At 40.0% G+C, this 26351-nt stretch overlaps 1 protein-coding gene across 3 annotated transcripts in view; it reads left to right on the top strand.

Moving 5' to 3' along the window:
• The window catches only part of kcnab1a (potassium voltage-gated channel, shaker-related subfamily, beta member 1 a), an 88443-nt gene that overhangs the window by 12843 nt on the left and 49249 nt on the right, over nucleotides 1-26351 (top strand). The window contains exon 1 of one of the 3 annotated variants that reach the window (XM_034867073.1): nucleotides 20699-21131. The exons of the other annotated variants lie outside the window; for them this stretch is intronic. Within the exon in view, the coding sequence (XP_034722964.1) occupies nucleotides 20926-21131 (206 nt within the window). The 5' untranslated portion in view covers nucleotides 20699-20925. Of the gene's footprint in view, nucleotides 1-20698; nucleotides 21132-26351 lie in introns of those variants that run through there. 3 annotated transcript variants of the gene reach the window in all.

Genomic DNA, 26351 nt, shown 5'->3' with positions numbered 1-26351 from the left:
TGTAAAGGTGATTGCCAGCTGTTGTATGCCCTGAAATCTCCACCACAACACCATGGTTCTGATTTATTCATGTGTGTGTGTGTGTTTGTGTGTGTGTGTGGGTGTGTGTGTGTGTGCGTGTAGTCAGTCTGTGTATTTAAGCAGAGCCTAATGAAGCTGTAACCAATTGACACTTGAGAAACAATGAGTGAAATTGTGCACTCAACCAGTGATTCACACACAAACACACGCGCGCGCGCACACACACACACACACACACACACACACACACACACACACACACACACACAATCAGGCATTCAGATTAATTGCTCATCCTTTATTCATCTTGGAAAACAAGTGAATATTTAACATAGGAGCTGGTATCCTCACTAAATACTTAATTGGTCAGGCGGTCAAAGAATGTGTATGTGTTGTGTATGTGGTGCCATGCATCATATAATATACATACTACAAATTAAAGTAGCTATTCTTTCATGGCTCTATGACATCTATTTTATTGTTTGGAAATCACTTACACTGCAGTTTGAATTGGCAAATCCAGCATGTGTGTGTGTGTTTTATTCCCCATTAGCTTCAACCAGATTCATGCAAATTCAAACTAGACTGAGTAAGCCTATTCAAATATGTTGCCTATTTAAATATAGCAGTGACTTATTTAGAGAATGATTTTATTATAAGGCTTTACAACGAATAAAAGCCCTGTGTGTTAAACTGTGACAGGCTTAACACACAAAGTATTAGACCAAGAGATCCTGTACACATTTGTCTTAGATCCATTCATGTAGCATTAGCTACTTTGGACAGAAAGAAAGAGAGCACATTTTGTAATTATTTAACGCATGTCCAATAAAGTTACAAACTGTTAAAGCAACAAAGATCCGGAGGATTTTAAACAATTTCCTGTCTCTTGTGGGTACATCCGACATCTCCTCCAATTTTAATTGAGTATTGCAGCCGTACGGCACGAGACGTCTACGTGTGCCAGGTGAATCCAGGTGAACTTCACATTCTTTAATTAGCATTAAATAACACAAGTACATTAATTCGGCAATGTCATACTGTAGGCAACCACTGCCAGGTTGTGCAGGACACGACTCAAGTATAGAAAGTTAGTAACGTGATAAACAACCAAGGAAATGGTTAGCTAGCGTTAGTTTTCGAATATTGCTATTATCAGTTAGGCTACTTTAGTTTTGTAAGGCTTGCTAGCTAGCAACATTGAAGCATGGAGAATCCTGAGACAAAAAAACAACACTCCAGTAGCAACTGCAGTGGAGAATTATACGACAGACTCCTTCAGAATGACAAGGAGAATATGGCGTCTTCTTCAAATAGCGTGAGTCAGATCCACTATTATTATTGACTCCCCATATTCTGCCTGTCTCTTACTTTGCTTACTCGGTGGCTTACTGCTGTAAGTTGCCAATGTGATCGATGATGTGTTGGTTAAATGTAAGCTCAACTGGTCTAGTTATTGTGAGGTGTCCACAGTGACAGGTTTTTAATAAGTTTTAGATTGTCCCCAGTTTGCATTTGAAGTAGTCAAGTCAAATAAGCCTGAGCTGTGCAATTCGTCGTGATATTGCGCTTTTTCTAATCTAAATCTGTAGCACAAATGACATAGGATCCTGTATTTACTAATCAGTTAGCAGTTAGCCTGCCATCATTAACATGGGGCACGCAGTTCAACGACATAGGCCTACAAACTGCAGCCTCCAAAATGACCATCCAGTTTAATCAACACCTCTACGTTTCATAAGTTGAACATTACAATCTTTGTGAAGGGACGATTTATTGCAGTACTGTATCAGACTGCTTTAGTTTTAGCTAGCTGTTTACCTAATAAACTTCATGAACTGAGTTTCTTTATCACATGTTTTTAAATTTACATTTTTTAATATATTATACACTTTTAGAACTGTAATTTAGAGTCTGAAATTAATTCAGACACTATAATATAATTTAGTCTTGCAAATTCCTGAAACTGGGTTAAACATCAATTCACGTAGTATTCAAGATCAAAATGCTCATTTTAAAGCAGAAGGAGAAGGAATTGACTGCTCATGCAGAAATGCGTTAAGGTAATTGATGTTTTATCATTTTTACTGCTCGATCATCTTGTGATCCGCGTACCCTCTCCCACATTATGTTTATTATGTCGGCTATTGAGTAAGCTAATGCATGTTCTTAACAAGACTCTCATTAATAAAGCAACTCTACAGCTGAGGAAATCTGCAAGACCGCAATGCTGAACTAAAAGTTAAAACCAGGCCTGGAAGTCTCTGCAACCACAACCACATACGTACACATGCATTTTCACTTGTGTCAGCACTAGCCAAGTGAATCAATAGGGCATCATTTTGTTCTATTGACATGCTCATTAGGAGAGTGACACAATCACTGTGGATCACCATGCTCAGCTGGCTATTTTGAAAATAAAAATAAAACCTGTTCTGCTTTATTATATCTGAGAAAAATGAGACAGATATGGGCATTGGCAAGTAAAGATAAATTGAATGACATTGTCAGGAGGTTTTGAAGTATGCGCTTTAGCCTGTTGATTTGTATTTTCCCTTTTCTTTTTTGCTGTATCGCTTTTACTTTTTTTTTAACATGTAAACTTTTTGTTTACTGGAAACAGGCTGTACAAATAAGGACAAAACATCTTCTACTAAGACATAAATGATCCATTTATCAGACTTTGTTTCTCGCCATTCTGGTCTTTAAGTATTGCTGCCTTGCTCATCCCCTCTCTTGGTATTTGTTCATTATTGATGAGAGCTGATACGTTGTTATTTAAGAGCGCTCTCCTTGGGTCTCACTGAGTTCGCCTGAGGATAACATCCCAGTGGAGCTTCATCTTACTTGCTCACACTGCTTTATATAATAAAAAAGGATTTAAGCCAGCTTTAACTTTAACACGTTCATCCTTTACTTTAAGTTCATTAACTGATGTTCAAGGTGACTCTGTAGTTGTTGCCAAGTCAGACCATAGCCAAAGTACCACAACTCCTAATGATAGTGGTCTGAGAACACATTCACGTTACTTGATTTAAAATCACCTCAGGGGACTCAATAATAACTACGCTTGTAACAAGGATAAGATATGAGACTGAATTTTTTTCCGCTCCCCCACTAATAGATCTTTCAAGATAAAAGCAGCAGTTAAATGCCAAATTTGTATTGATGATGCAGTTGCACATGAGGGGTAAGAGCGTGGGTGTGTGAAGAACCCCTAGAGGCAAAATTGAGACACTTTTAAAACCTGTTTAACAGTTATGTGGTACATGGGGGTGGGTGGGGGAGTGAGTGAGGTGCAGTGGGTTAGTTACAGAGAGGAGATACAAAATGAGAGTCTTGGGAGACACAGAGAGACATCAGAATAGAAAGCCGGAAAGATGTCCTGTAATTTGTTTTATAGTGCTGGTTGGTGGATTCATCACTAGGGGGAGCCGTGGACCTACTGTCATTGTGACAGTGGACATGAAAGCCTGGGAATACTAGTGTGCTTTGGTGTGTGTGTGTGTGTGTGTGTGTGTGTGTGTGTGTGTGTGTGTGTGTGAGAAATAACACTTGTCAACAGTAGATTTAACATCACTCCCTTTGTGTTATTTTGACAAAGCTCATGTTACACTTTCACACAAATACCATTATACCCAACTGTGTGCACAGTTTGATATTAGCAGGGAACTATTTCTTCATTGCATTTATTTATTCCTTTTAAAAATTAAAGCCTGTTCCCCCGCTGATGGCAGTGAATCAGGGCAGCTTAAAGTCAATTGCTCGTGAGCTACAGAGGTCCTGTATGTATTGCCAAGAGAAGGGAAAATGTGTGACCAAATTGAAATACTGTATTGCTTTAAGATGTGCTGCAGTGGTGGAATCAGTAAGACTGGCAACCACTGCTGATGGCAAAATCCACAGTAAAAGAAAAAGACCTTGACACCACCTTTTCCTCTTCCACTAAAAACAATTTTCTTTTAGTTTTTTCTTTTACCGCTATTTTAACTAATTTCAGCATGTTTATTTAATTTTCCTTCTCCCTTCCTAAATTTTTCTCTAACGTTCAATCTTTCTTTGTCTTCTCACTCCCTTGGTAATGCCATTAGTAATATGCCTCCCTCTACGTTTTTGCACAGTCATGCTTAGAATGGACACTCAGTTTTTAGTGTCTCCATTTATCTCTGCTTTACAGCATTAGGCTGACATACTGACGCAGGCAAAGTTTATACTACCTTGGATCAGCACTTTGTGTGTGTGTGTGTGTGTGTTCACAGATTGTAATAGAAAAAAATGGAGCTTGTGAGTGTGAGACTCTAGATGCATGTTCTCGTGTGCAGTGTAAGAAAAGGTAATATATTGTGTTCTCCAAGGCCTTTAGAGAGAAACGATGAGAGATCAGGGGACAAAGAGTGGGATATGAGAGATTGCCATCATAATAACAACTAAAAGGGGTAGTGTGGACCCAGACACACACACACACACACTCTGTCTGTGGACTTTACTGCAGTATATGCCACTGTTTAAACACTGCAATTACTGCAGGGAAGCACAGTGCCAAAAGATGCACAACAATAATCTCTAAGCATTTTGTGCAAATAGTGGACAAGTAGCTGCAGAAGTCCATATCTATAAATTCAGTTATCAGTGTTTTAATGGCTCCAGTGCAGCAAAGACGCAGTGACATGTGGCCATTCACTGCAGTCCTGTTTCAATATTTAATTTAATACAACAGTGTTACAAGATTAGCTTTGTGATGACTTAAAATACTGCATTAGAGCCTTTTGATGAATTGAGATTTATACAAAATATTAACAATCAACGAATATTTCAAGAGACATTATTATAAATCAAGCTACCTAAGAGTTAAAATGTGCTCCACCATTACATATTAACGGGCCTGTTTACACTTGGTTTTAAAATGTGTTTTGGTAATCCGTACACAAGTGGACAGCCGAGACTCATCACCGTTTACACCTGTGTCTATAATGCATCTTTGGCTGACCTCTTGTGTCCATCAGATGTCCTTACTGCCTAAGTCACTTCCTCGTCCACACTCTTGCTAGTCACCTTAGTGGTTGTGTTGATACAGCTCTATATATATTTATATATAGAGCTGTAGCGTCAGCGAAATCCAACAAATGTCCTTCCATGGGGCAGAGTGACGGTCGGTCACGCAACACTTTGTCCAACTCGTCATAAAATGGGAGAATTACAGAGCGTTGGTGCGCTGTCACCAAAACTACAACTACCACATCCTGCACTGATTATGTATTTTCTGTTACGTTCCTGTTGGGGAGGCATTACCGGTTACACTAAAAAGACGTGGTCAAATGCGGCAAGTGGTTTAAGTGATTAGAGCACAATGCGTCTTTTTGGTTGTTTTGATCTGATCGCCTTGGACGCATTTTGAAGCTTTTATATCCAATAATATGATTTATATTATTCTTTAATGGGTCATTCTGCATTAGGACTGTGTAATGCTGTCTTATCTGATTCCGATTCATGAGGTCCTATTCAATTTCTATTTGGAAAGGCAAATTTAAGTTATCAATACCAATTTTGCTCGGGTATAGAGATTCTCAAAAAGTTGTCATAATGCACCAGGTTATTGTTTAACATTAACAATTAACTTATTAAAAAATCCATTTGGGGGATTTATTGATTTTAGGGATTGTTATCAGTCACTCAAACATTTTAATTGGAGAAATTATTATTATTCACAGCCCTATTCTGCATAGTGAATACTTTTAATTTGGGTACTTTCAAGTATATTTTAATGCTAATACATGTAATTTAAGTATATTTTTTAATTCAGGACTTTTGCTTGTAAAGAGTATTCTACATAACTCCCACTTTCACATTAAATAATTCTGAATACTTCACTGGGGTGTTTGCAGTTCCTTAGAGTCATGGCAAAGAAAGAAAGCACACTACACCTATACATACTGGCTTAAATATACGCTTAAATCACAACATGCTTAAAAGCCATAACCCAGACCTCTCAGGTCATCTAGCACTGGCTTTTTTGCTGTTCTGTGGGTCAATTCAAAATCCAGGAAAGTTGCCTTCAGTTGTTATACTCCTAGTTGCTGGAATAGCCTTCCTGAGGATTTTAGATGTTTCACTTCTTTTAAAAGCAGCATCAAAACATTTCTTTTCATGTTGCCTTTCAATGATGAGTATCACTGAACAGTTAGTCTCACTTTGCCAGGTCTGGCTAGTCCCCACAGCATTCTGGGATGGGAGAAAAACGTCCTCGGTTTAAATGGCATTTCTTTAAACCAAGCACAGCCGTCATGGGCGGTGCTAAGCTCTGGACTGGGCCACGTTGTCGCTGCATCATAGCCTCGGAAAGGAACTTGTTTTGGTCATGCAAACGAAAACCCAGATTGGACAGATAGTCTAGCTAGCTGTCTCAATGTACCATGCAGCAAGCTGAGAAAAGGTTAACCATATCCTCATAAAGCTACTGGAGTTTAAAATTCCAACAAAAACAAAGTGGAAGGAAATGGACATTGGTGAAAAGACATGCATCTGGTGGAATTCCCTAGTGCACCGGAGCAATCCCAGAAGTGGAATGTTGTGGATGTAGACTACTGGATAGTTGGCAGAGTACAAAATTAGCGACATCTACCAGCCAAATGCTAGGAAAATATGCAAGTGGCTGGTAGATCTGCTTCACTCACCAGCCAAAACAAACGATGGTCATGTGATTGGTAAAATTTAAACATTCACTTGTTTGTTCAGCCGCACATTTGGCTGATGGACAAAGCAGCTCATTTTGCACCCTGATGGTTGGTGTTTACACTCTCCTTTGTGCTTGGGACAGTTGTAAATGGCTCTTTGTTTCTTACCTTTTTTAACTCTTGTGTATAAAATGTGCTTTAAGGTTGGCCTTGCCCAACCTCCCTCCATAACAGAGCAGTCAGCATGTAATGTCTTACAGTACAGTTATATCGTTGATATGTTTTATTGCTAGTTTACTTGATGCTAAGTCTTTGTGGTGTTTCATTGTTACACAAGGCTATATAAAATAATTTAATCTCCCCCTGTAGGATCAGATACTGATGAAAACCGTCTCACCTGTTTCAGTCAGAAACAGTCAATAAGTCTAGCTGAATGAGTTGTTTGTTGCACAGATGATATAGTAATGATTTAAGATGTGGTGCAGGAATTTCCTGTCAGCACACACGGGTGATGGGAAATCACTTATTTGTACATCATTGCACACTAGTGCTCACACATGCACACATAAATCAATTCACACAGCTGTTTCTCTCTTTCCATTTTTTTGCTAGATTAACCTGTTAAGAAGCTTTTGCCAAATTTTGGATTTCTTGGAATAATATGGTGGATGTCAAAACATGGAGACGAGTTCCCCAGTTGCCAAATTTTTGTGTTGAACATCATAATTTGTAGTTCTTCCTTTTCAAGGTTGGACTTCAATCTTAGTGTGACTTCCCAATCTGTGTTTTTTTAGGCAAAGACCTATAACATAACATTGTCTCACTTTAATGATGAACGCAGCCACAGTCTAGCACTTATGAGAATAACCGAGTGGTTTGGCAGGGTATAAGAACATACATACAAAAATATGTTGTTCATTTGACTGCTTTACCTTCCCATTATCTTTTGGTTTAGTTTCAACACTTTTATGGTTTAAGTAATTTTGCAAATGATCATCCTTTACAAAGTGGGATGAGATGGATTTCTATATGAGGGTTATCCTTTTGATCAGCTTCTGCTTCCAATACAGTAGATACTTTATAAACTGTGGTTTAAAAAGGTTGCCTTGTTAGAATGAGATCATGCAGTATCCATCTATCTATCCATCTATTTATCTATCTATCTTTACATACGTACACAAGTGTACACACACACACACACACAGTGGTGACAACAAGTAGTTGATATACTGCCAATTTTGCAGGTTGTCCTCTCGTACACAGCATGTATAGGTCTGTAATTTTTATCATAGGTACACTTCAACTTTAAGAGACGTAATCCAAACTCTCTACAATGGCCAAGACCAGAGAGCTGTGGAAGGACATCAGGGATACACAGCTATAGATAAGATTGTAGACCTGCACAAAGCTGGGGGGAGGGGGGCTACAGGACAATTGGCTCAATTATTAGAAAATGGAAGAAGTTCAAGATGACGGTCAGTCTCCCTCGGTCTTGCTCCATGCAAGATCTCACATCGTGGGGCATCAATGATTGTGAGTAGGGTGAGGGATCAGCCCAGAACTACATGGCAGGACCTGGCCAATGACCTGAAGAGAGCTGGGACCTAAGCTTGGTCTGAAGAATGCCAATGACCATCTGGATGATCCAAAGGAGAAATGGAAGATGACACAAAAATAGAGCTTTTTGGTCGAAACTCCACTCTCCTTATTTGGACAAAGAAGAAGGATGAGTGCGACCCCAAGAACGACATCCCAACCTTGAAGCATAGACCTGGAAACGTCATTCTTTGGGGATGCTTTTATTCAAAGGGGACAGGACGACTGCACGGTATTGAGGGGAGGATGGATGGGGCCGTGTATCGAGATCTTGGCCAACAACCTCCCTCCCTCAGTTAGAGCATTGAAGATGGGTCGTGGCTGGGTCTTCCAGCATGACAACTACCCGAAACACAGCCAGGACAACTAAGCAGTGGCTCCTTAAGAAGCATCTCAAGTTCCTGGAGTGCCCTAGCCAGCCTCCAGACCTGGACCCAATAGAAAATCTTTGGAGGGAGCTGGAAGTCCGTGTTGCCCAGGGACCTGAAGGAGCTGGAGAAAGTCTGTATAGAGGAGTGGGCTAAAATCCTGCTGCAGTGTGTGAAAACCTGCTCAAGAACTACAGGAAACATGATCTCTGTAATTGCAAGCAAAGGTTTCTGTACCAAATATTAAGTTCTGCTTTTCTGATGTATCAAATACTTATGTCATGCAATAAAATGATAATTAATTATTTAAAATCAAACATGACATTTTCTGGATTTTTGTTTTACATTCTGTCTCTCACAGTGGGAGTGTACCTATGATAAAAATTACAGACCTCTACATGCTTCCTAAGTAGGAAAACCTGCAAAATCAGCAGTGTATTAAATATTTGTTCTCCCCATTGTGTGTATATATATGATTTTAAGAACACAATTACTTGTGTATTTAAAGCTATAGTACATACTAATAGTTTCTCTTTCCCGCCATGAGGAATTCTAAGTAATGACAACACTGTCAGCACGTCCACATGATACAGTCCTGCATGACCGTGCACGAGCCCCCACCCTTCCTCCATGCAGTTGCTATGTATGCAAAGGGAACAGGGAGGATAAAAAACATGATGGACTCTTCAGAAGAGGTAATTATCTTCACTAAAGCTTCTGCGCAGGAAAGTCACAGATGACACAATCTTCTGAACATACTGCCATACTGACAGAGTTGTGGAGCTGTTGTAGCGACTCATTCGGCAGTGGCTTGAATGTAATCATTGATATCAAATAGTTACTCACTAAAGCTTTAAGTACGAATGTTTCACAAATTATTCAAATGTCAGACTCATTTTTTTGCTAAACACACACACTCACACAGGCACCTTCCACACAAACCAACCGTTTTTCCCTGCAGCAGAAACAAAACTGCAGTAGAACTGCAGTGGAAATGTGTCAGAGAGTGTGTGTTGAGAAGTGGCATGAAGGTCATAAAAACCATTTAAAAACTAAAATCAAGGGCAGGTTGGCATTGGGTTTTCTTGATGTTGGCTATGCATGAGTGCTGCTGTCTTGTGGTACGGTATTTTTCTCAGTATTGTCAAAGGACTTTTTTTTGTGGGATTAATCTTATAATTTGATTCCAGTTAAAACAAAGAGGAAATTAAGGTACTGTTAAAAATTCTGAATAGATTCTTTTATCTTCCTTTTATTTGTTGTTCCACAATACTGACATTGTTATCTTAATTGTATGTTAAAAATTATTTTAAGACTGTTTAAGAGAAATTGATAGGCTTTTGATAAACATTTTAGCATGGGATTCTTTAAAAACAACCCGTTCTCACTCCCAACTTGTAAAATACTGACGCTCTGTCAGTGAATCTCAGCGTCAGATACGACCCAAAAATAACCGTGTAGCGTCTGTATCATAGATGATCTGTGTTGAATGAATGGGGCAGCTCGACCACGACGCTGTAGGATGGTCTAGTATTGAGAGCGACAATTATAAAGAGTTGTATGAAAAACCGATCTGCGTAGGAGGTTGGTTGGGGTGTTGGATTGTTGGGGTTTACCCAAGAGGCTGGTGCTTGTGTCATGTTCTTGTCCCGTGTGTCACTGAAAAGTACATTTGGCAGCCCTACCCACGATCTTTTCCTAAACCCACCTATCTCGTTCTTGTTGCTGCATTTCAGTTAAACGTACGGCCCAACCCCGACCGTTCAATAGTGATACCAAAAGTCCTGACCCAGTGTGTTTAAATATGATGCCAAATTTCTAGATGCTAGGAGACTTTTTTTTAACCGTCAAAGAACAGGCAAAGGCATCTGACCAAGTGTTGCTTCTTGACGTGCTAGGAGTAAGAACGTGTTGCTATAAAACATCCCCTTTGGAGTTGTATTGGAGTCATGCTATGGCAGAGCAAAGTGTCTTTGGCGTCCTTTTTTCATTACACTACTTACTGTAAACTCTTCTCCAAGGTTACCGGCAAACATGTCTCCTTCATTTCTCCAGATGCGGCCTGGTTGCCAGCATCTTTATTCTTGCCTGGTGTTATTTTATTGCTGCTTTCCCCCCCCCCACACACACATAGCGCCTTCTTACTGTTTCCATAGTAATGATATTACTGAGATGACGATTTTCTCTCGTTGTTAACACTCTTCACTATCAAGTGTCCATATCTGAAGACTCTTAAGAGCCAGCAATTCTGCTCTCTGCAACAAATAGCTAATTGTGGTGCAGGTAGTGTAGGAGTACTGTATGTGCAAGATTGAGATTAACCTTATGTCATGCATTTAGGTAGAATGACAAAAGTTTCAGAGACGTTATGCTTTACAACTTTGCTCTCATACATAAACTGAATTTCAGGAACGTTCATTATAGGATTTAAGATTTTGAAAAAGGATTATTAAACGGAACTAGGGGTGTTTGTGTTTCTCTTATCTGCAGTGTAACAGTTTTAGATTCAGCAAACGCAAAGACGGACAGAAGAACAGATTTTATTTCTTCTTTTAAATTGTTTCTTTAGAACACATATATTTACAGCAGTGACCCTGGATGATACAGCAATGACTTGAGCTGCAGTGGGAGGAAGTGTTAACCCAGACACATGCACACACATACACACGAGGTGAGATCCAACTCTCAGCACAAACACAGCACTGCTAAAGCTCTCCTGGAGAAGTATGAGAGCATAGTGCCTTGCTCGCAGGCACTTCATAATAAGGTCCAATTGTGCTTGCAAAACATTTCAGTCCAGACATATGGTGCCAGTGGCTCATATTGCTCTATGCACATATATTACCATGGTGATCAACCTGTGGGATCTAAATAAAAAAAAGTGTATATGCATGTATAACATGCATGTTAATGCATCTGTAAGGGCGCATATGCCACAGATTAATGTCAAATGATGTACATGTGCAGACTGATATTACTGTTTCAGTAAGTTTGTGTTTTTAGGAAATAATGGTGAAACAAGTTATGTCTAATCAATTAGTAAGTCTGCATGAAGTTGGTTGTGCCAATTGTCTATGCTGTAGTTTTATTGTACTGGTTGTCGTCCAGTAACATGCTGTGGAGTTGACACTGTAACAGCAATATGCTACTTTTGATTGTCACCAAGTATCTATTGCATGGGCATTGTACCATACAGTTGCATAGCAGAGCATACAATTTGCATTGTAACAACCCAGCTAATTTTACTCTTTTACATGCTGAAGTGTTTAATCAAGGTACTGTTAATGATTATAGAATATGTAATGATTTTTCAAAGACTAACATTAGGAAATCTAGTCATTCAAGTAACAATGTACAGATGTGTTAACTAAAGTTGAATTTACTGTATTGCAATGTGTTATGTTTTGACCACAATCTACTGTAAGACTGTCCTCAGTACAGCATGGGGAGATGACTGGTTGTTAGCTATATATAGAATGTCATGACTCTTTGACCCTTCTTGTCTTCACCAGCTGTCTTAATAAGTAGCTGTAAGCTAATGATCCTTTGAGAACAATGACAATGCCTATCAAATGGATACACTCGGGATTATGACCCTCTGGGGAGATGGGTGGATGTTTGTGTGGGTGTGTGGGTTTCAGTGAGTGGGTGATACAGAGAGTAACAAGAGGAACTTATGCAATTAAGCTGTCTGTTGACAGCACATGTTCACATTCTTATTGTCATATACTTTACAGATTTTCTGACAGAATGAGGGATGTGCGTCTGCGTGTCTATCTCGGTAAAGTACTGTCTATCAAAAGTACAATTCAGTGTATTACTCGAAAGAGGGATGAATATGTATACAAATTTCTGTGTTGTTAAGGCCTTGTTAAGTGGCATGTTTTTGGCTCATCTTTACCAGAGCACTACAAGCAAATTGGACTCCTTATTTGGACAATAATTAAGTCGAGTCATGTACTGTAGTAATTATTGAGCACTCTGTTACATAAGCTCCGTTCAGTCTGGAGGAGATGTGGCTTAATTCTTTTAGTTTATAGTTTTTGTGGAGGTGGCAGCTGCAGAAGGTCTGGCATCTTTCCACTTTGACACATCTCAGTGCTCAGCCACTGGATAATGGAAGCTTTGGCTTTAATGCCAACCTGAGTTGGGATGTTTTGTGGTGAATTGTTATTTTGCTCTTTTGCCATTGCTAAAGATTAAACCAAGCCAGTTTACCCACTTTCAAATGTAGAGATACATTGGAATGAAAATTATCATTATTAAAATTTAAATTTTTAAAATTAAGTGTCCAAGATGCAGATTCACAACATACAAGAAGTGTAAGTTTCAGAGGAGAATGAATTTTACTGTTATCAGGCAACGGAAACTAGCTGTGCGCTCTCTCTTAACACGGAATGGGACCTAACTCTGGTGCGCCGAGCTCCGGGGAAGCCTCCTTTTGAGCCCCTGACACAAGCGTCTCTCAGGATGCCGTCACTAAAACGGCACTTCTACTTGCTATAACGACAGCCAAGAGAGTGAGCGACTATGTGCGCTGTCAGTTTTGCCATCCTGGGGACAGGAGCGCAGCCACCTTACAGAAAAATACCTCCTTCAAGCTTATGACGCTGAGGGGACGGAGCCCCCCCACGGTCCTGTCCACACTCCGTGACAAATAAACGCACTCTGCTCACCATCCCCACCCCCCCGGTACTGTGCGGGAAGGAAAGCAGATGCCCCATACTTATCTATCTTACGCACGCCCAATATCATGGTATAAGGTGCCGTTACATGTGTGTTTCTGCTGTCCTCACCTCTCCTGTTGGGTGCAAGGTGGGACGCAGGGTTTTTCCATACATTGTCAAACTGTGTCACATGCACACCTATAATAATGTCACGCTGTTGCATGTGTTTTGCGTGTAATCTCTCCACCCTCCCCCTGCTCACAGAGGGGCTCAGAGAAAGCCAGTCGTATCATAAAAAGTGTCAATCATGCACTTTTTTCCACTAATCATGCATTACTGCTATTATGACTGAGCCTCGTATTCCACCTAGGCCAAGTCATTAATATGGCAGGTTTTTGTCAGAATGATGACTATATGACACAAGCCCTGCGAAGAACATCGGGAGAAATTTAGTCTATGTTCTGCTTGTGGGCCCTGTGTCGCAGGTGGCATGGACTACATCAGCTTCGCCCTAATCCAATAGCGTGGCCCTTAGAGGGCAAAGCCAATATGAAATAGAACAATAGTTATGTATTGTAACTCCAGATTCTTTGAGTATAGGCATAGAATCGTTTTCCTATATCTGTTATGGAGTAGAATGTTGTGATACCTTTCGATTATGAAGGTTTTAAATCTATCATCCATTTGGCTGGGTTTAAAATCTGGATCGTAGGCACACTATTTAAGTTTAACTTCCAGTTCATCTTGTAAATTATATTCAACGTGGATTCCGGTGCCTTATTTACAGAGATGGGAAGTAATAAAGTACAAATACTTTGTTACGGTACTTAAGTAGATTTTTCAGATATTTTTACTTTACTTTGCTATTTAATTTTGTGGCAACTTTTTACTTTTACTCCATACATTTTAACACAAATATCGGTACTTTCTACTTCTTACGTTTTGTAAAATTGGCTCGTTACTTTAGTTTTGTACAAAAGGTCGTCTATCAGGTGTGATTGTGAGTGCATGTCAAAGTGAGAGAAAAGAAAAAGAGACTAGCTGCCCGGAGGATAATCAGTTGAGATTGTGTGTGTGCGCCCTTGAGAACTGTAAGTCGTATAACTTATGTTGTCAGTTCATGTAAGCCTGTTGAAGTATTGGTCAATAGTTCTGTCAAATTTAAACTAAGTTAGCTAGTGATTTTGTTGTTTGTGTTCTTCACCTGTTAGCTAGGTTGCTTTTATAATGGCGATTGTTGAACGCCTTTTTTTCACGTTTGGATTTTAGGTGCATTATTTACATGCTACAGTTACACTGCATTAAGATAATGTAATGGTGGGTTTATTATTTTGTAGCATATATATATATTTATATAATTCCTATGCATTGTGTATGCTAGCTTTTGCAATGGTATTTATTTGGGGGTGGGAGAGTTGCTTCACCAAGTGATTTGTTGTAACAATTCTTCCATGTCTTCATTCATAGGTAGGTTGTGGTTTCTTGCCTTTTGGGTTAACCCTGTTTTTGCTCATGTTTGCTAATTCTCAATTTACGGTTATCTACAGTGTTTTCAGGGTTTTTAGATTAAAACCGTTAGCAAAAGACTAAAGCAGTAAACTCTAGCATGACCCGGAAGTCGACCCCGATGGTGGTTATTTATATGAACGATATAATTTGTTGTGTTGAAAGATTATACACGCCGTCCTCCTCGCATTACTTTAATCTTGCAAGTATTGTATACTGCACTTGCATCTTTTTCACAGTGAAAAATGTCGAGACCGCCGACATTAGACTCCACTTCAGCATGTAAACCCTGTGCTGCTTCAATGCGTCACAAACTAACACACACAGGCACACAGACATACCAACGCCACCCTGACACACACAACGGTAGATGTAGACGTAGATTTAGAAAAATTGTAATTGCCAATACATTGTGTTTTTTTTTACAAATTCTGCGTCCCTTCACCTTTAATCAATAGTCACAAAAAACATTCATCTGTTGAGCAAAAGTTAAATAAAATCTGCTGCCTGTTATCCAGATAAACAGCACTCACAGTACTAAATGTACTGGTCAGGAATAATATTAAATTGTTTTGGAGCGGGTGAAGTTGTATTCTATGTTGCAACTACAGAAGTATTTAGAGAATTCATAATTTTTGTGGTTTAAACGGTCCTTCAGAAAGCAGACTTTTAATTCCCATTAGCTCCACGGGTCTTTGAATCATCCCCTTTTTTAGCCTTGGGTAGGTACCACGGGCCGACATGGAAACGTTTGTGTACACTACACATCCTCATCTGAGTCTAATATTTTTCTGCAAATGTTACAGAAAAACAGTGCTTCTAACCTACTTCTAACACCTGGAGAATCCTATTAAGGTACCAACTCTCCAAGGGGTGCCCCTCTGAAAGTTTGAAGATTAAAATAAGTTCTTGAACTGTTATAAAACAGACTGCAACCTCAATAAGGGTCATGTTGTTTTTGCCCGACTTGCAAACCAAGTCTGTTCTCCTCTTATTTTGCACACTATGCAATTTTGTTTGTTCTACAGCATCAAACCTCCCAAGGCGTTCCCAGGCCAGGTTGGAGATATAATCCCTCCACCTAGTCCCCGGTCTTCCGCGCCTGGAACACCTCTCTAGGGAGACACCCAGGAGGCATCCTTACAAATGCCCAAACCACCTCAAATGGCTTGACGCGAAGGAGCAGGTAGATTGTGAACTTTAGCCTCCTGGCTCAGCTCTCTTTTTGTCACAACGGTGCGATAAATTGAAGAATATGGCGGACGGCCATAACTTGAAAAGTACCTCCACACATAATTACTCACGTGTATAAAATTGGGCGTACGCCAGGTCCTGCTCACCTTAGACTAGTAACGTGAAATTGAGCACACGTAAACGAACCGCCGACCGAACCTTGCCTCACCCAATCAATTAATATGGTAATGACTATAAATGCTCCCCAACATCATTCTTTGTCCAATCACAACGGAACAGCGCTGCAGATGGAAAACAAACTTCACAGACTGAGGTTGAGGTGCTGATCGCGGAGGTGAAGGCAAGAAAAACATGTTGTGTTTGGACGTTTGTCATCTTTGATAAGCAATAAAAGAAAAACCCCTGAGTGGCAGATGGTGAACGTGCAGTTAATGTACCAAACCAGGGCAAAAAAAAAAAAGTCTGATGTCGAAGTGGAAATCAAGAATCGCACCCATTACTGAACAACATGCATTGCAGTGTCAGTCCAAATTACGTCAAATTCCTACCTCCTATGTGCCATGGATGTCTGAGCCTCGGCAACTACAGACTCACAGACACTATTGCATATTTCTGTGCCGATAGATATTTCATCTATTGGAAATACAAAGGATGACAAGTACTTTCTAAGGGGATTTTCCATTCATTTCCCATCTTCATGTTTAACACAGGTTAAGAATCCTGCCAATTTTAGTGATAGTATAGTAAACTGTTAATAGTGTGAAAAATGTGAAATTTTATCAACATTAATGATCAAACTTTTATGGAGTATCAACGGATATAATTATGTTTTTTCACAGACGTGTGCAAGGAACTGAAGTAGAAACTTTATTTTCTAATGTTTGGTGAGTTTCGGCAATTTTCACTTAGAATTTGCCACGTTACAGAGCCAGAAAACTGTGTGCAGGAAAACCTTTATGTGCGTATACAACGTTTATACAAGGCCCCATGCAGTAAGACACTTTGCAACAAGAGGCCTTTTTTACTGAGCAGTGTTCTGCTCTTCATTAGAGGCAAGACGGTTTAAACCAGCTCCAATTCCAAATGGCTGGGAATCTGCTGTTCCCCTGAGTAGTGGATCGATCTGGAATGAGCTGCTGAAGAATGGCTTTTCTATTAGGTGTGAAAATAATCCAAGGTTGTGTACTTCTTCTCAACAGGGTGGGAAGGATTGGGCACGAGTGGAAATTTGTTATGAAAAAAAAGCTGTCTTACTCCTTTTTATACTAACAAAGGAGAACGTATACAATACACACAACGCAATCCATACAGAATATCACTGCATACAATCAGATGAACATTGTTGTTGGTTGTGCATTAGCAAACTGTTGCTGCTCATGTAAAGTTAAAAAAAAATCCAAGAGATTAACAAAGCATCGGCATGCTTTCACAAAATATTTACACATTGAGAATTGTAATAAATAATCATCAGTAATGGTAATATAATGACTAAGTGGGTATAGGCAAATAATAGAACACCTAGTAAGTCTGGTAAGAAAATTACATTACTGTAATGCAGCCTTTAAAACCAAAAAAATAATAAAACCAAAATTGAAGACTGTATCTAGCCTCTTATATTGAAATTGATATATTGTTCAACCATTAATGTGTGTATCACATTGCATTGAAATCTATCCATCAGTGAAAGAGTGCTTGAGTCCTGGACTCAAGTCTCTATTCTCCGGTCTTGACTTGGACTTGCGGACTGAGGGCTTGAGATATAGGATATATAAAATCGGATTTGAGAGTTCAGACGTTGGATAAAGGATAAGTCTGACTTAATAACTGGCCAACAAGCAGCTGGGCAGACGTTATATCAAGGGCTGATGTTCTGTTAACTGTTAACTCACTTTACATCGTCTTTGGGATCCCTTTTTTTTCCCGTACTTTTTCCTCATAGCCACACATACGATTCTCAGTCAGACATCGCTACCGCTCGCTCTCCTTGCTCGACAACACATTCACTGATGTCACTCACTCAACGCTTACTCTTATGACTCTCGTAACAAAGGAAATTATATTGATATATGCAACTGTAGTGCATGATTCGCAGGCTCCTTACTACTTCACATTTGGAAAATGCAGAGATGTGTGCCTCGGATCAGGATTCCCCTACACCGATTTTGCATCCAATGCTGGAAAGAGCACAGCTAAATTTTGTTTAGAAAAAAAGTCAGTAAATAAACGCCCATACTTGACTCTGACTCAAATTCAGGTAATTGTGACTCGACTCAGACTCTTCTTTATTGACTTGGATTTGGACTCTGACTCGAACACTCGGGACTGAAGACTCGACTTGTATTCGACAGTTGGTGGCTCAACTACAACACTGCTCTCCATTAGTTTAGGAGACATTTAACCTAAAACCACAAATGTCCACCTCAAAAGAAGATGGTGGTGCTAGATAAAGAATCAAAAGATCAGTCATTAGACTTCATCCTCTGGGCACCATTTCAGTCTAGACCACAGTGCAGAAGTATGTATGTAAATGTAAATAATATATATAATATTTTTTCTGATAAAAAAACACTTACTTTCTAATAAATAGGGTGTGTGTGTGTGTGTGTGTGTGTGTGTGTGTGTGTGTGTGTGTGTGTGTGTGTGTGTGTGTGTGTGTGTGTGTGTGTGTGTGTGTGTGTGTGTGTGTGTGTGTGTGTGTGTGTGTGTGTGTGTGTGTGTGTGTGTGTGTGTGTGTGTGTGTGTGTGTGTGTGTGTGTGTGTGTGTGTGTGTGTGTGTGTTTGTGTAAACAATTCTTTGTTTGGTACTGACTTTCTGCTTTGTGTCCAAAAAACTAACCTAACAAACTGTGTCAAGGGATTACATTTTTTTAACGAAGCAATATCTTGTCCTTGGCTCTGTGCCTCCCACTTCCAGATTAGATGCAAGTTTTGAAAGAAGAATTGAATACACAGGTGTTAGTATTACATTTACAACCACATTCCATTGCTTGTAGGTTGTGTTTTATACCGCCTCTTTTATGCATGTTTACACTAGACATTCATTAGTTTTGTACAGTAAAATTGCTAACAATGGAGAAAACCACACACCAAACCAATATACAGACATTAGAAACTGTCTCACACACACACACACACACACACACTAATTCTCTGTCCGCTCTGTTAAGCCTCAGCCTGCTGTTTTTGGTCATTTTCCTTATGCCGATTCCAAGCTCTGCAACCCCCCCATCTCGTACATCCACCCTCTTGTTAGCTTTGATTTGTAGCTGCCTGTAGGGGGTGCATGTACAGTGTGTGAGGAGATTTGGGGGGAAATTACTATTTTGTGTCAGCAATTGTATGTTTCTGACGTGCACATACTGTAGCTGTGACATAATGTGTATGTACTGTATGTGTGCACATGTAGAAAAATGCACAAAATCTGACAGCACCTAAACAAGGATAATTCATTTAAATTACAGTATGTATGCTGTCATTAAATGTATAGTGAATTTTAAAGCAATGATCCAAAATGTGGCTCAGTTATAGCAGCAGGATTAAATGACACTGAACCAACTTCTATTTTTTACTTGTGTACTGGTCCATTAAAATAAAAAAAATTAAACAAAGGAATGCCATGTAGAGAACAGTATGTAGAGTGGAGAGGGAATAAAGGGTAACAACGTTGTTACATGGAAATCATTGAAAGGAAGAGAGAAAGAAACCTTCAAGACAAATGACAGGTGAGAAAAGCGTGTGATCTCTGAGTGAGACGGAGAGAAAGCGAGGCAGAAAGAGAGTGGGAGGGAGAGAGCGAGTGTGTTGCGCTCCTTGTCTCTCAGTTCCCTGAAGGTGGGCTGTCAGCAAAGTAGCAGCCCTGGTGAGAAAAATAAACAGGGAGAAAAATAAACCGGGAGAAGGAAAAAAGAGTGAAGCATTCAAACAGCGGATGGAGAACAAATATCAGAGAGCAAGGGAGACATACTGTAGAAAGGGAGAAGAGTGAAAGGGGGAAACTGGGGCACACGCATGTTAGTGGCACGTACTCACATTGGCAGGCAGGAGGAGAATGGGAGTGCTGAAGAGAGCAAAATTAAGGAGAGGAGGAGGAGGAGGATAAGAAGCTACAAGATGGGAAAAGTGTTGATGGCAGAAGTGTGATGGTAAACACTGGCAGGAGATGAGTGACCCCCCCCCCCCTTGTTTCTTCCTTCCTCTCTGTCCTGTCTCCCTATCCCTTCTCTGCCCCCGCCTCCTTCTCTCTCTCTCTCTCTCTCTCTCTCTCTCTCTCTCTCTCTCTCTCACATGCTATTGCCTTTTCCCTCTTTTACCACAGGCAGACCAGGGAGAGAGAAGCGCCTGGGTTGCATCTCCGTCTTTCTCTCTTTCGTTCTCTGCCATCCCTCGGCACTCTCCCCAGCTCCTCTGTTTGCGAATCTGCAGCTGAAACCCTGTTGGAAAATTCCCTGAGCTCGGCATCATAGGCACTACACAGGAGAACGACAGACCAGGGGAATAATTTGGGAATCCCTAAAAGAACTGAGGAGTCTTTTTGTTCTTTTCATCTTTTTGACGATTGACCGGTTCCACTGCCTCTCTTCTAGTAAGTAAAGACTTTGAATGGACGACTTGATGTGACTGAAAAAGAACAGAGCAAAAGCTTTGCAGCTTTATGTTGCCTCACAGAACAAAGTGATGCAAATGAAGACTTAATCCATCTCCTAGAAAAGACTGCAAAAGAAGTAGGAGAACCTAAAAACCAACTTTGAGTAACAGAGGACGAGACGCTCAATCAATTGAGTTAAAACAAAACGCTCTTTGAGACTTCAGTCTCCCTCTGTCAGTCTCCGTCTCCACTCCTTCCGTCCCATCTATACTTTTCCTCTGTTTCTCGGGCTCTGCTCCCTTGACCGAAGCGCAGCCATGCAGGTGTCCATCGCCTGCACGGACCATAACCTAAAAAGGGGGAATGGGGACCACGGCAAGAGTGCCACCAGCCCCAACGTGGTGAACCAAGCCAGGGCAAAGTTCCGCACCGTGGCCATCATCGCTCGTAGCTTCGGCTCCTTCACTCCACGGCACATTTCACTCAAGGAGTCAACGGGGAAACACACGGGCATGAAGTACAGGTGTGTGTTTCCGGGTCAAGACTGTGTGTAATGTGCAGGGGGTTTAGTGACTGTAGGGTATGTTTCTTGAGCTGTAGTGTGGAATAACATTTGGTTTTTAGGTGTAGTTTGGATTAAAATGTGTTTTTTAGGTGTAGTTTCACGTTTGTGTGTGCTGCCATGCTGTAATGATGTTTCTGTCTATATTTCTTTTTTTGCTCACTCCATCTCAGGTGCTTTATCTTCATTATTTGTTTATTGTGCTGCTTAAAATTTCATTATAATGGAGTTGTCCACACACTTGTTATTTTGAATGCAACTTAATTCATTTGTTAGTATCTTAACGGCAATTTCAACAATGTTTCCAACCGACCCAGAGACGTGTTATGTTTGTGCTTTAAATAATCATTTTATGTGAATGAGAAAACAGCTTTAAGTCTGGTTGATTACCCACTATCTTACTGAAAGTCACAGAATTCCCTTTTCTGCCGTAAAGCCCAACTCTTGAGCCTTTTGTTGTGGTCATATTGTGACAGTTCATAAAGCCACTCTGCCAGCACCATCTAAAGCACCTTCTGCCAAGCCTAAAGTATGTTTTTAGTGAGCTTATGCTACACAGTCTCCAGATTTACCAGTAAGTCATACAGAAGCTGCTCATTCACTTTGGATGTTACAAGCAAACATAACAGGATTCACGAATAAATGCGGTCTACTACCTGGTGAGTTCTTTGTGTGCTCTGTCTAATGGCAGACAATGCTTCTCTCCTTTCTTCTTTTTACCCAAAGTAAACTTTTTCACATAATGCTGGCTGTCTGTCTCACACAAATTTTAAACCTCTCTCTCCCTTTTTTGTTCTGTCTTGATCACAAATAATCAAATTCTAATGCCATCAAAAGCCATGAATGGAAGAGGATGCCTCTGATGCGCACCCACACACCTAAACGCTTTTTTTCTTTCTTTTTTACTCTCGTCCCTCCACCTCTCCCTATGGTATGGTGAGACAGCTCTGTAGTGTGTGTCTGAGTCTGATTTGACCTCAGCAGTGCTGTTGCTCAAATGACTTGTGTGTTTGACTCTCATGCCCTCAGGCTATGAAACGTACATAAAATATGGTGCCATTACTTTCTTTTTAACCTCTGCAGCTCACTGTAAAATCATTCAATCAAGCGTGCGTGCGTGCGTGCATGTGCATAAAGAAGATTTAGTGATTACAGGCTGAAGCTAGCGCTGAGTATTAAGTACTACTGTATTTGATTCCATTGATATGATTGATTAAAGAAACTTTATAACCCTTAACCTGACAATATTTTTGCTTCTCTGAGTACATTTCAGGGTGTTTACATGTGTAGCTGATGACAAATGAAAGCTCTGCTGCACACCAAAATGAGTGCTTGTCACGCTCTGCATATGGTAATATAGGTTAGTGATTCAAAATTGCTTTGCTGTTTTAATCCACAGTGAAAAGATTAACTTTTTTTTCCTCTCCATTTAAAGTGATCAACTATTTCCGTTTTTTTTTTTTTTTTTTTAACTTTGATAAAAGGCCTGGCCCACAAACAATCCTTGGAAGATGCTGCGTGTGAGTGATCTCTCTTCCTTGCCTCTGTCGCCTAGTGCTTGCTCTTGGTGGGAATTGATGGGTTTCAGTAAATTACATCAGAGTACCGTCTAGACCTGCTTTTTTAGGAAAAGCGCATTGAGATAACTTGTGATTTAGCGCTATATAAATAAAACTGAATTGAATTGAATTAAACACAGCCTGGCCATGGTGGTAGATGTCAGTTAAGCTTTCAGAGGCATAATTAAGTGTTCTTAATCTGGATTTCTTCTGCTTTAGTAGGCTAATTGTGTTTGTTACATTATTGACTTTTCACGGTACATTCGGTTATTCTACTGCTGCATGTGTTTTATGTGCTGTAAATGGAAAATTGTTCTTGACTACTTATTTGCTGAACATGGCAGCAGAGAACACAGTAGAAGGAACATGAATGAATATGGAACATAAATATTAACAGAGTGAAGCATGGAATATGTCTTCTACAATGATCTAAACATGCACCTTAGTGGTACACTGTATAATAATATTTTTTATTTTATCCAATTATTACAAATGTTATCTTGAAACCTGGCTAGGACTACTCTAACACTGTTCAAGGTAATATAAAACTGTCTTGAACTCAGTTTTGAGACTGGACTTGCATTACATATTGCTTAGACTCTAAAGTAGTCTAGACAATATGTAATGTAAGTGGACTGTGATGCGCTTGGCCAGTAATGAGAGCTGGGAGACAGGTGCGCAGCGTACAGGTCATGGTTCAGTGCCACATCACTCTGCGTTGGTAACAACCGGCCAGAATGGTGCTGGCGGTGGGTAAACATAACAAATAATAATAATAATAACAAAGAATATCCCTGATATGTTTAGGTGAATGATAGCAGACACTGGATTAGCGTCTCTATACCTTTAGGACCAACTGCCAGTGTCCAACCATACCGATGTGTCAGCACTGCTGGGAAGAACTGATCAGGCTTCATGAAATTAACCTTCACAGCTCAAACTAAGCTTTTTTTTTTTTAAGATGAATGCCTCATGACTGAGATGACCATCTCATAACACCTCACATTGTGATCTATTGATTCATTTATGACGTGTGTGATTGTTGTTGTGTGCATTGAAAGGTCTGCTTGATTAAAAAAAGACATGATTGCAACGGTTCTAACACTACTTTTATACTACTGCCACTTTATGTTGTACGTCATAGCTAAGGAGGGAAAGACAATTTTAATATCCTGGAAAAGCAAGAAATTTGTGGTGAAGCCAAACATAGTGTGGGTCTTGGATTGATGACAATGAATTTACCGTTAACATCCGTCTCCGCTGGATCTCCCCTTGCCTTGCAAAACTCTGTTGGTTTTGGGAAACATCAACAAGGCAGGCTTGCTTGGTTCTTTAATGATTTTAAAGATAAAGATTTGCAGATCCATCGGCGTTGTTTCTCGAGTTTAGCGGAGCACAAGACAATTGTGATTGTTTTAAGGAAATGTAAAAACCCAGTCCGAGTTTTTCTCCTATCCAGGAGTGTATGTGTGGAGGGGCCAGACCCTCCACACATACACAGAAAGAGTGGGAGCAGTGTTAAAGCTGTATTGAAACCTCATATGTATCCACACACGCAAGCATGCATGCATGCACACATGCAAGCTTTCCTTTTCACACAGCTTCCTCTATAGGATGCCATGCTATATGCCAGTGCATTCTACCTGTCAGATTGCCATTAAAAGTTCAGTAGACAGAGGATGATGACAATAGATGATGGGCTAGAGTTTCTGCCCACAGCTCTATAGGAACAATGGAACAAATAAAAGGAGACAGATACAACAAGAGAAAATACCTGTGTGCGGATCACTCAGTGCTGCATTGTCTCCTGTTGACAGTAATTCTTTCTTGGATGGACAGTACAGGATGAGATAAAGAGTCTGTACTCCCTCCTCCATTGAGCTCTGTTTCTTTTTATTTCAAGAGGTGAACTCAGGGTTGTACACACCATCTGCTCTGGCGTTTTACTGTAGGTGGAAGTAGTTTGTGTGTGTGTGTGTGTGTGTGTGTGTGTGTGTGTGTGCTTCTTACAGCACATGTCACATAATACAAACACCCTAATGTGACCTATGTGGGGCGTTTAACTATTTATTCCTATAAACACAAATGTGTTCATGTATCATAAAGCACGTCCTACAGAAGAGTCTGCAGTTCCAACTCTACTTTTCTATTGAGGTATATAGAGAATGTTTTGCTGCATTGACACATTTTTAAGACTCATCGACTGATGTAATTTGATGTTTACTGGTAACCGATGCAGGCTTGACTGAGCAGAGATCCTTTAAATTTTAATTCTGACCACAGCAAAGCAGTGGTGTGGGAGCCGACTTGGTCTGTGCATGTGTGGAAAAATGGGGGTGGCGGATGCATTGCTGTACATCTGAATACAGTGATACAATACTGGATTACAGGGGATTTATTTACCCGCTATTTGCATTTCTGAGAGTACAGCAAAAACAAAAGGTTCATTGGGCTATTTTCTGAGCCCATTACAAAAATGCATTAAGTCTTCCACCATTACTCTGATGCACTGTGGAGAGCTCATTCAATTGATAACGATTTTCTTTACTTTCAGGCTCGGTAAACAACATTTGCATCAGTCAATCAGTCAGACAGGTGAAAGGAGACAGGCAGGAAAGAGTGTGAGAGAGTAGATTTAGAAGGGCCTCATGAAAGGATTCAAACCCCTTGGTGTGACAACTGTATGCAGTATAGACTTGTATAGATTTAACTACCAGGGTGCAACTTGCTCCCTGTCCCCTTCACTGCGACACTGTGTGTTGTGATAACAAGCTGTGAGTCCGTCCGAGTTCCTAGCTTGGCAGCATTTAACATGAGCTAAGGTGGCAGGGATTTTTGTGTTGTTTTCTTGTCTTCCATTAGAACATTTGAAAACACACTTAAGAAAATCCAGTTACTTAACTATTGCAATTAAAAACACACTTCTTAAGGTGCTCAATCTCTCACAATTTAAATATACACTATATACATAAATGTGCCAAAAATATATACAATTATAAAAAATTCAACTAGAGCAGAGAGCAAAATAATATAAATGATTAAGAACAATATACAAATAAAATACACAGTAGAAATATTCGAAATAGTACAAATCCTTCATACCACAAATGTGTAAATGCACTAAAGATAATCTAATTATTACACTATAGCACTAAGAACAGAAAACACAAACTAAAACCTGACCTTTCTGGCCTTCCTTGATGCAAAATCATCAATTATGTCATCGCATGAAATCTGCTCCCCTATTGAGTGATTGATATTGATGATGGCAAGGCCAGTTAGCCGTTCCTGGGATATGGTTGACCTCAGGTATTACTTAATCAACTTTAGTTTGTTAAAGCTCCTCTCTGCTTGAGCCACAGTGACCGACAGGGGTGGACTCCGACCAAAAATCGGCCCTGGCCTTTTGGCCCAGACCGGCACACCACCTAAGATCACAAATACTACCCGGTCTTGCCCTCCCCTGAATATGTATATCAACTCTTACTCCTTAAAACTACTAACGCCATGTAATGAGTAAGCAAGAAAAAAAAAAGAAAAAAAAAAAATATATATATATATACAGTGGGTACGGAAAGTATTCAGACCCCTTTAAATTTTTCACTCTTTGTTTCATTGCAGC

This window comes from Etheostoma cragini, chromosome 3 (genome assembly GCF_013103735.1).
Source record: "Etheostoma cragini isolate CJK2018 chromosome 3, CSU_Ecrag_1.0, whole genome shotgun sequence".
Classification (NCBI taxonomy): domain Eukaryota; kingdom Metazoa; phylum Chordata; class Actinopteri; order Perciformes; family Percidae; genus Etheostoma; species Etheostoma cragini.
Note: the sequence above shows the minus strand (reverse complement) of the source record. Positions and strands in the feature narration are given on the sequence as shown.